This window comes from Hyperoodon ampullatus (assembly GCF_949752795.1).
Source record: "Hyperoodon ampullatus genome assembly, chromosome: 1".
NCBI classification, from domain to species: domain Eukaryota; kingdom Metazoa; phylum Chordata; class Mammalia; order Artiodactyla; family Ziphiidae; genus Hyperoodon; species Hyperoodon ampullatus.
Window position 1 is genome coordinate 23,207,037 of NC_136914.1, and position 11,339 is coordinate 23,218,375.

Below are 11,339 nucleotides of genomic sequence, written 5' to 3' on the forward strand. Positions count from 1 at the left end.
CTATTATTGTTTATAATGCGGTGACACATCTTATTCACCCACCAGTTTTGTACTTTAAACTTTCTCATAATGAAAATATTCTGTGAACTGTCTTAGGCTTCTCAAACATGTCATAGTTTATGATCTCAGAGGACAAAATATCATTTGCTTATGAGAAAAAGATGAATAAGGGCTTCATTTCTATTTCCTGTTGGCATAAGGTATTTTACTATGACTGATAACAATAAAAACATGCTAGTGATTTTTATAATATATGAATAAGTACACTTGAGTGTTCCCTTGCAGAGATATATAACTGAGGATAGCTCATTTCAATGAGCTGGTACAGGTACAGGTACCAGATATAGAAATGAGCACACATTAAACTGTTAAAACATGAGATCCTCCGTATTAGATATGAAGCAAAACACAAACTGTGCAGTTGACTGGAAATGCCACCTAATCCCTGCTTAATTAAAGCAGTGCTCTAAACTCCCGTTGTGTTTAGGGAGTAAAGAGTGTGGGACGACTGATGTATGAAGAAAATAGCAGTCAGCGTGGCTAATCTCAAAGACTTTGGAGCTTTCGAGCTACATAAATCAGAGTGACTTTTGAATAGCCTCATGAAACACAATATCATTACCATTCCACTCATGACTTTCTGGTTCTTCCTACAGCAGGCAGATCATCAGGAAACTTCTAAGCAATCAAGTAATGGGGGTCTGATGAAATTAATCAATGCACAGGCTCAAAGTAGAAGCATAATTCAAAATTGCACAGTTTTTATATGTCAAAAGACCTTTACTTGGTGGAGGGGGGCAAAGAAGATCACAACTGAGGTGATTCATTTCTAAATACTGTGTGTATTGCATGTGCATGTGTATTAAACAAGAATATGTAATTATCAAGTATCTTTAAAATATGATTTAACAGAAATTCAAAGTAATTACAATATTAGTGCATTTTTGACTGAAATAAATACATTTCCATTTCAGTCATTAGAGTTTAACCATTATATCTCATCATTGTAGTGAACTAATGTGCTCAAAAATATATATATTAGAGTTTAAAATATGTAATTGACTTTATTAAAACTACCTGCATGAAATAAAAACAAAGAGAAAGAAAAGAATGGACAAAGTTTTCAAACATATAATTTGGTTCAATACCAAAAAGATTTGATATTTAAAGAACCTATTAGAGCAGTGTCTTTTCATCTTTCAAGCTCGCCTGAACTACATATGGCAGCTACTGTCTACCTGAACACATCATATGAGGCTGTGAAAACCTTTCATTTCCGCTTATCTCCTTACATCTATAGAGTTGAAATATTCACTTTCCCTCCAGTGTCATCACTTTCATCCCTTTAGTCCTGAAATAATACATTCACCACAAGCATACTTGTCACATTAGATACTTAAGTGAAGACTATCACCTCCTAAAGATAATTAATTCTCTTTTCCTATTCAACCAAGTAAGTAAACTGATCCAATGAATATTAACTGGTACTTTAAAATTTTAATATGGGCATTTGGTTTTCAATTTATTTTACTTTGGCCAGGGTGGGGATGGAAGGGAAAGGGGCTTTTAACCTCTGAAGTGCACATAAATTAGACTTAGTCATTTTTTTAAAATTTAATTTAGGAGGTTACATTTTTCAGTATATTATAAAAGATATGAAGCATTTGAAACAACCATCAATTTGCTAGCTTCATGGCAATATTAGGTAGTCTATAAAAGAAGTTAATGTTCTTGTCTAATGTACTAATTGCAGTCAAGTTAAATTAATTGTCTGAGAAGTAACTATTTCTTTCAGTAGTATATACATTTAATGCATACAATCAGCTTTCTAAAGAAATCTGTAATTTGTACACAGTAACTTTTGTGGGGGGGATCTGGTTATAAATAAGTAAGCTGTGTCACACTGACAGACAACAGAATGCCAAAGGAAAAAAAATACAAGTTGTGTTCTATTTTGAAACAAATTCCCAGACTGCATTGCAAAATAGTATTCATCTAGTAGAGGACAGCAAGAGCTGTAGGTGTTTGCAAATAATGTATTTATCGTTTAGACCACAGAATAAGCAATAAAATAAGCATTTATCCACAAGCCTCCCTCCTGAGCAATGATGAGCATAAGCCAGAAACCCCTCATCATAACATTAATATAAAGGTACCATGGTAATATATATCTACATTCCTGCTCCAGTCGTTTACAACTGGACATAAATGTACGTCCTTTCTTTAAGAGGAGCACACGTCATTTCTGAACTCTATCAGAACATTACTGAGACCCTCCATGAGACAATTTCTCCCTGAAAAGTTCTGAACCCACAGACACTGTTACCCCAGGCAAAACGTGACCTAGCAGACAAGCTATCTAGTGCTTAATTCACTAAACGCGTTAAGTGCAAGGTTTTCTGAATCCTGACCTCATCACCCCTTGCACAGAGATATATACGGTTCTATTGATATAAATGATAGAGAATGGCAGACGTGTTTACAAAGACAGCCTCTGAGACCAAGAGAGGGAGCCCCCTGGAGCTGAGGGGCTGGCCGCTGTGGACTCGCACACCAGACACAAGCCTTTAGCTCAGGCAGGCACAAAGGCACAACCTCCACCTGCAGCAGGTTCCCCTTCCAGGACGCGTGTGTGTGTGTGTGTGTGTGTGTGTTGCGCGGGGGAGGGACAGGGGGCGGAAAGGGGAGATGCTGCGACCCATCTGTCGCCTCAATTTGCAGAGCATCAAGCCGTGTGGACACATAAAAGTCCTGCGCCCCGAAAAATTCCCCAAGGGGGGCCTCTCCTCAGCGCAGTAACTGAACCCCGCTGGCCCGCGGACGCGAATTTCCGAAAAGGAAATCGTCGCATTAACGCAGAAAAGGCTGCAAGAGCCGGTCTCGGTTCAGCTCTCACGGATTAGCAAGTGAGAAGAGTTGGAGCCTGAAGCCGCGAGCGCTGTGCATGATAATGACGTGCAGCCCGCGCCCGCCGCGGCCAGACGCGGCCCGTCTGGGTGCCAATAGGTAGGGCCATGAGTATCTCCAAGGCGGCTCGGCGTCCTTCCCGGACTCAGGCCGCCCGTAGCCCAAGCGCCTTTGCTCTCGGCCTTGCGCTGCAACTCGGAGTTGACGGCGAGGAGAGACGAGGCGGCTGTTCGCCAGGCAGCCCACGAGGGCGGCGCGCGCGCATGTGCTCCCGCGTTTCCCGAGCGCCCGGGGCCAGTCTCGCCGCCGCGCCAGGCCCGGGGAGCGCGAGCGAGGCAGCGAGGTGCGCGGCTCCCAGTAGCGAGCACCGCGCAGCCGAGAGGACAGGAAGCGGAGACGGAGGCTGGGGGCTCAGCCAGCAGCCCGTCACCGTCGCACGCGCTGCGGCGAGCGCGGCCCGCTCACGTTGCAAAACCACCTGTTCGATTCGAAGGGCGCTCTCCCCCACCCCCACCTCTCACCCCAGCCCTTTTCGCCTCACAGGTGACACCTCAGTTCCCCCAAAAGGTACTTTTTTTTTTTAATGGAGCAAATGTATATCCGGGAAAGAACATGGAAGGTAGAGTCGATGAAACTTCTTTTCCTCACACACCAGAAGCCCCCCGCGCTCCCCGGCACGCACGCACGCTGAGGTAGATTCGAGACCCCCAAGCATCCAGCCCACACTCCCCGATACACCGCGAAACAACAGCACCAGGCAAGGTTCGAGCATCCGCATCCTCTCAGAAAGCTGCCCAAGTGTGAGGGAAGGTAGCGGGAAGGGGCAAGGAACCGAAGCCAGTGGCAACGAGCCACACTGAGGGCGGAGAGGGGGAAGGAGAGGGGGAAGCAAAGGGGAAACATCTGCGAGCCGAAACGGTAAAAGTACCCACGGGCAGCGCCAGCCCTTTCTTACCGATGTGAATGATGGAATCCGCACTCGCCGAGTCCCAGGTTCGAGACCACCAGAAGGACAAAACCAAGAGCAAGGGGAAAACTTCCATCTCCGCCTATGTTGCTTGTCTTTGAGGATGGATTTTCTTTCAATATTAAAAAAAAAAAGTCCAAAGAGTTTGAGGTCACGATAGTTTAGCACAGCTTTTTCTTTTTCTTTTTTTTTTTTTTCCTTTTGTCCCCCTCAATTCCTGTTACCAGACCAAAGCTTTTATAATCGTCGCTGAGGAAGGCAGAGCGAATAAGAGAGCCCAGCCTGAGGAAACCTCCTTAGCAAAGCCGTGTCACTTGGAGGGGAATTTTGGCATCGCCAGAGTTGTTTGCAGTTTGGCTTTTTAAAAATGTATCCAGCCTCGCTGCTCTCGGGCAGGGAGAGAGGCTGGAGCTCAGACCATCCCCATCCGTGCGCCGGGGCCGTGGGTCTCCGGTCCCAGCTCCGCCGCAACTTCCAACATACCAACCCCCTCCTCCCCGCTCACGCCGGATGTTCCCCTCCCCCTCCCCCCAGCGAAAAAGCCCCCTCCCCCCTCCCGCCCCAACGGCCCGCAGAGAATCACTTGTCTTCGCTGCCAAAATAAAATCTAAGTGGAAAGGAAAGATTAGGAGATTCCGAGCGGAACAGCCAGATTCCAGCAGGGAGGGGAAAAAGCCCTCTCCAAGAGGGGTGGTAAAAGTGAACTTCAAGGTAATGCAGATAGTAATGCAGAGAAATTCCCCTTCTGGGCGAGGCGGGAGCGGAGTTCGTCAAGGCGGGCCCGGGGAGCCGGTTCGCTCGGGCGCGGTGGCGGGGGAGTTGCGCCGGGCGCGAGCTGCGGGGCTGGGCCGGAGGAGGGAAGCCGCCGCGGGCCGCAGGATGCTTTTGGAGCGATTCGCCTGGCGGGATGCAGGAAGCGAGCAAGGAGCGAGCCTGGCAGCTTCAGCACTAGACCCACGTTGCCTAGAAATGGATCACCTAGGAGAACGAGCGAGCCCGCGAGAGAGCGGTGCTGTCAGGCGGAGAGAGGGGGAAACCGAGAGAGGAAGAGCTTCTCTCTAATAACCACCTCCTCCCCCTATCTGCAATACAAGGGAGAAACAAAATAGTGCTCTCATTTCCCCTGGAATCTTCAACCGGGACTGAGAAAAAGCCAGGACTCAAAAGACGTTGACGCCTTTTTTTTTTTTTTTTTTTTAACGAGGTTAAAGGCAACCTAAAAAAGCCACCCCAATTATTAAACCTTGCTATTGCTATTCTCCAACAGGTATCAGACTTTTTCTAGTCTTTGCCTGGAATTAGTCACATTGCTTAAAAACAAATTAGGGACACCTGGTCACTAAGGGAAAAGAGACCTAGAAAGCTTTTAATGAGATTTCAATTATAAAGTTATAAAAAGGAGAGGACGTGCTAATTACCTTTTATACAGTGATTTTTTTTTCTGTCTCCAGTGTATTTTTTAGGTAATCAGGAGAGAGTAAGGATAAAGAAGATCTTGAAATTTTAAACATGTAATAATTAAATGAAACAGAAATGCATGCTTCAGTGAAACATTTGATAAAAACGTTACATTGACTAGCTTGTCCACAGACCTGTGTATATAAATGCAGAATGAGGAAGTTGGTTGCTTCTCCATGGAAAGAGCTGAGAAAGTACTGAATGACAGCCTCCCAATACCAGAATGAAAGGATTTTCTGCAAGCATACACCTTAAAAGAAAATCCTCAGGATTGTGGCTTCCTTTCTTCTCATGGTTAACTTACATCCAGTCTGGCCTCATTTCAGAATGGAGATTTGTTAACACAACCAAGTGAGTAGTGCAGTCCAGGTATAAATGGGCCCAATATTATTTCAATTATAATTGGAATCTTTGGGGAATGTTGCCACGTGGCATGTATGGATGTCAAACTCCTCAACCTTTCAGAGCCCTCCCTTATCTCCAAATATGGCACACCTCTTTTCTTCTTACACTCTCACTTGAGCCCTTCTCTCTAGTCTGGTAATTCGGCTATTATTTCTCCAAACATAATTGTATATCACTTCTGTGAAATGGCTTCTTTCATTCACCTTGTGTATTTTTTCCCTGAACATTCTAGAAAATGCTGTGCTGCCATATTGTTACTTAGGTTAATCTGTTGGAAGGCATCTATTCATCCTCCCAACCACTCTCCTCAGGCACTTCAAGGCTTAGTTCACATTTTGCCCATGATGTCATATCCAATCATTTAATATGGAATCATATGGAATAAATCCATCTTCCTTCTGTGTTCTCATAGCGCACTCTACCTTTGATTTAGAGTCAGACAGGATGACTTCTGAACTAGACCACTGATGCCTTGAGGGTGAGGACCATAGCTTATTCATATTTTATTCACTGCATCATTTTACATAGAGCCCCTTGGTTGACTTGAAATTAATTCATCACTTCCTTCTGAATTTGGCATAAATCAGTGCTTCCAAAAAGCCATCACTGATTAATTCCTCTCAATTTTCATCATTCCTTTATTTTTTTCCATTAGTACATGTTGATTCAATATTGATTTTATTGATGTTGTTGATATCATTTTACTTCTTCAAGGGTTCTGTGTCGATTTCATGGATCATATTTTGTTGTTACAGATAATGAAGTCTTTGAAAAAAACAGATTTATCTCCCCCATAGCTTGCTTCTATTACATTATTCACAAGGGTATTTTAAAAATTGATGAGTCACTATATGCTCAATCAAGAAAAAACTTGTGCAGTAACCATTAACATGGAAAGAACACTAATATCTTAGAATCAGAGAATGGGAAGGAACTTCAGAACATTAGCTAGCCCAGTCCTTGCTTAATAAATGTCATTGCTGGGGATAGCTAAATTTAGACAATTCATACTATCTTCTCTCTTGGAAATTTGTTCTAGTGTATTATAAACAAAACGTTTTCATTATTCCAAAATCGTCCAAATAATTTCTATGTCCAATGAGTTATAATTAATGGTTTTTGTATGGAATATAAGTTTAAAAACATTTTAAATTTTTGTGTAAACTATATTTTCTATTTTAGAAAATTGCATATTGTGATATAATAGTTAGACTTTTAATGTGTAAGTTAGACGTTACATTCCAGAAGAAAAAAAAATAACAAATTCACTGGCTATACTTTTATATAGGCTTTTAATGAAGTACATCTGTTAGTCTAATGAAGGCTACTTAGCTGTAATTCATGTATTATCATATAGAAATAGCTTGCTGCACTGAAATTCAAAACTCTGTGACATTATAACATATTTTGGGGAAAAAACAGCTTTGTTCACTAAAGTTTTATAACCAATGATTAATTTTTGGAATAAAAATTTAAGTGAACTATGATTTATGAATTTATTCTTCCTATGTGAAGATTGTCACTTGAACCATTAGTTGTGATGTGCATATCAATAATTTGAAGAAATGGTAGATAATCTTAGTAGCTTTAAGATGCAAAGTATAATGATTATTTTTTTATGGAAAAACATAACTTGGGAAGAATATTAATTTGCATTGTTGAAGGGACATGCAATTAAATTACAGCCTCCTTTAATTGTTACAATGTACTGTGTGTGAAGAAAGCAATGTAATGAAAATCCTTGGAACGTATAAATTTTTCATTTTCACTTTTAAAAAATACTAAGAATACCAATGTCTAAACTTTAAAAATTAACTGCTCACAGGATGTTGTAACAGCAGTAAGTCAACGCACATCAGTCAAGTTAAAGAACTCTTCAATAGTATTCAATGACTCAAGAGATTTATTTTGTTTTAATATAAAAATCTGTAAATTTATGATAGCCTAATTAAAAATTAGGAGAAAAGTTAACTTGAAAAGAATAGCAGAGAAAAAAATGGAGTGTAATGCATTTTGATCATTATTTCTAATGCACTATAATTGTATCATTAGTATTATACATACAGATAGGCACACAAAAGATTCTAAGTATTTGTAACTTTAACATGAATATGAAAGCAAAACTATAAAAGAGCAATAACTGACTACCTATATATGCAGGCAGTAAAAAAATTTAACCATAAAATTATAATTGACATGTTCATTTACACAAGTGAAAAAGGAATTTGTTTGTTTGAGAGGCTGAAAAGGCAACTTTTATACTTCGTAGATCAAAAAAGTTCAGAGCTCAATGGGAATTTACAGCCTCTGTTATTCAATGCCTGGTTTTCTAGAAAAGGATGGGAAATTGAGTCATAGAAGTTGTACTGATAATTTGTTGAAAGACTTGAACTTAGAAAACACATTTTTTTTACTTTTAAATATGCTTCAAGTTAATCATTATAACGCATATTCCTTTATAACATATTCACATTGGGTATACTATGTCTTTTTTTTTTTTTTTTAGGTCAACCTGGCACTGACTCATCACTTTCTACTCTGTCAAACTGTTATACCCATAACACTAATACAAATCTTATCCTTGGTGATAGGCAATAACCCCATCCTTCCTCCCTCCCTTTCTTCCTTCCTTCCCTCAACATTAAGCTCTTAATTCCTTCCTCCCTTTCAAAGCTTTCCCTAAATCTGTAAAGCTGCCCTGTCAGAGCAATGTCATATTTTCTTCTAACTCAATGTGATATAAATTCCAACCAAATTCGGCATCTATATTGATTGATTTTTTTTTAATATAAGCACTTTACCAGACTCATCTATTATTAAAGTTAATTCAAGTCAAAACTTTGAATTTCATAGCTTTTCCACTGTCCATACATTAGCCATGATATTGAACTTTTAGTAGCAAGAATTCAGTTACATATATTGGTGGACCTCTTTTAGTTTAGACCTCTTATCTCTTCGGTCTGTATGTTGATGTGGAATTTTAAGTGGAATATTAATATTAAACACCAAGCAATTTGTAGATGGAGGTCAAATGACAACTTGCAACCCAACAGGGGCACTTTACTGAGATTGGCCCCTCACTACATTATATCCTGTCCCCACCAGATGGCAGCCATGCTTGATGTAGATTTAATCAGCTTACTTTTTAAAATGTCTCAATACTTAACAGTTTACCATAGTATAATTAACCCATATTAATCAAATTACTATATTTAAGTAAACTTGATATTTTAAGTGATCCTTTTTCAGGTAACTTGATTTTCTGAAGTTTTATTTCTTCTAAAGCTTTCAGGAATAATAAATATATTATCATGCTCTTATATCTGCTGTATTCACATCTTCTTTGATTTTATCAGTTACTTAGGAATTAAATGTCAATAGAACAAGCTTTAATAATATGCCACTCAATCCTATGTTAAGGGGTAATTAGAACACTGTGAAATATTATGTCATTCAAATTTTTGGTATAAATATTAAAGTTTTAAAAATGAGGCTTATTTTGCTATTTCATTTTTCTACAGAAAAATAATATTTTATACATCCTGAGTTAAGCAATTTCACTTGGCCATGGAATATAGAAATTGTCTATGAATTATATGATTGATACTTCTGGTGTGGCATATCATTTGAAACAAATGTCTAACAAATAAGTCAAAAGCAAAAAGAAGTGCATGATGTCAACTATAATAAATAGCAATTATTATTTGACCCTTAAAATCAGATTTTATTATATTCCCATGATTAACCATTTTAATTCTGAAATTAACTGTTTCTTTTGAAACATATTTCTCTAGGCAAAGAAGTAGCTCAGGGCTTCCCTGGTGGTGCAATGGTTGAGAGTCCGCCTGCCGATGCAGAGGACACGGATTCGTGCCCCGGTCCGGGAGGATCCCACATGCCACGGAGCAGCTGGGCCCGTGAGCCATGGCCGCTGAGCTTGCGCGTCCAGACCCTGTGCTCCGCAACGGGAGAGGCTGCAACGGTGAGAGGCCCACGTACCGCAAAAAAAAAAAAAAAGTAGCTCAGATACAAAGTGTGTTTGTGCAATACGCTGCAGATAATAAACCATATATTTTAGCTTAAAATAGATTGTATTTTATAGCAGATATCATGGGCAAAAATTTAAATAGAGAAACAAAAGTTTGGTCAATATTCAGTCATTTACACACACACATACTGGCTTTACGGGAGTTTTCAAAGTAGTGATAAAACTCTATAACATTTAATTTAATTCACTTCTTAGTGGGTAGAGTACATAATCAGTACAGACTCAAATACAATATATTCCTTATTCCTTGTTGGCCCTGCAAATTGATGGCAAATCTAAATATTTAATTAATTACAAATAAATGAATTAACTAATAAGTGAATGAAAGGATAAAATGAAAAATTTTAAACATTCTGGAATATAATTCAGGCAGCATAAGACAAGAGCATCTTGACTCATTGCAGAATAAACAGATTACTGAGGTATCAAAGTAGTCTGTTCGTAAGATCATTTCATCTATTTATCAGTCCCATTGTTTACAACACAGATAGGGGTTATCTCTTGGTGTGGAAAAGAGGAAAGATGTTTTGAAAGGATTCTTTGGAAGATGACAATAAATAATTATCTCAGCAACAGAAGCCCAAACATGAATCTCTGCCCAAATTTAACTTGACTTATGTTTTATATGACTCAAGAGAATGCAGGGGGGATAAAACTAAATTTTATATTAGATATTAAAGAATTTGTCTAAAGTTTGCTAATATAAAATTAGTCATATTGTCAACACTTTGTTTCATTCTTGTTTTTACACTATACTGCTTTATCACATTTTTAAAAATTTCATCAAGATAGAGTTAAACCATAAAGAATCAGACACAGCATCAAAGTTGTGAAAATGAAACAATCTTACAAAAATTTTTAATGCCTATGCAGTTAGAAATATCTGAAACAGCATGTCCTACATTGTGCTCTATGGAATACTTTGTTCTGGAAAAAAAAAGAGAGAGAGAGAGAGAGATTTAGTAGCCGTGTAAGACTGCAAAATGCTAAATAGATTTTTCTTCTTAGAGATCTAGAGTGTACATTAACATATCGATATTAAAAACATGAAGAGGTTTCTAGGTAACAAATTATTAACGTTTATTTAACCGAGACTCTTTCAAACTTATATAACTGACAATTTCCTGCTTTTTATGCACAGAATGAACATTCTTTGTTATACTGTTGCAATCCATTTCTATTTTCCAAAAATAATTTTGTTTGTTTTTTTCCTCCTCTGTTTGTGGATGGTTATATTAGCTAGATTGCAGATGGGTAGGCTGGTTTATCATATCTGGGGAGTGATTCTGTTTTGTGCTATAGTAGGAACTTCATGGGCTATAATTTGAACTTTAATGATGAAGGAAAATATACCACTCGACAATAAACATGTTTTCTTTTTAAAATGTTTTATAGATTTCCATGTCTGCTTAGGATGTACAAAGACAAAGGAAAACATTGCTCTGATCCTAACAATAAGAAATTATTGGATGATCTATAAAAATGTAACCTTCCTTGAACCCATCAGAGAGCTGAGGTGGTGAGACAACAAAGTAAACTAAGTTCCAAAGAGTG

The 11,339-nt window shown here is 38.9% G+C and overlaps 1 protein-coding gene across 3 annotated transcripts in view; it reads right to left on the bottom strand.

Annotated features, from left to right (window-relative positions):
• The window catches only part of GRID2 (glutamate ionotropic receptor delta type subunit 2), a gene marked incomplete at both ends in the record, with an annotated part of 1,386,303 nt that extends 1,382,353 nt beyond the window's left edge, over positions 1-3,950 (bottom strand). For all 3 annotated transcript variants that reach the window (XM_079709016.1, XM_079709017.1, XM_079709015.1), the window contains one exon: positions 3,863-3,950. In XM_079709016.1, the coding sequence (XP_079565142.1) occupies positions 3,863-3,950 (88 nt within the window). The remainder of the gene's footprint in view (positions 1-3,862) is intronic.
• Between the last annotated feature and the right edge of the window lie 7,389 nt (positions 3,951-11,339).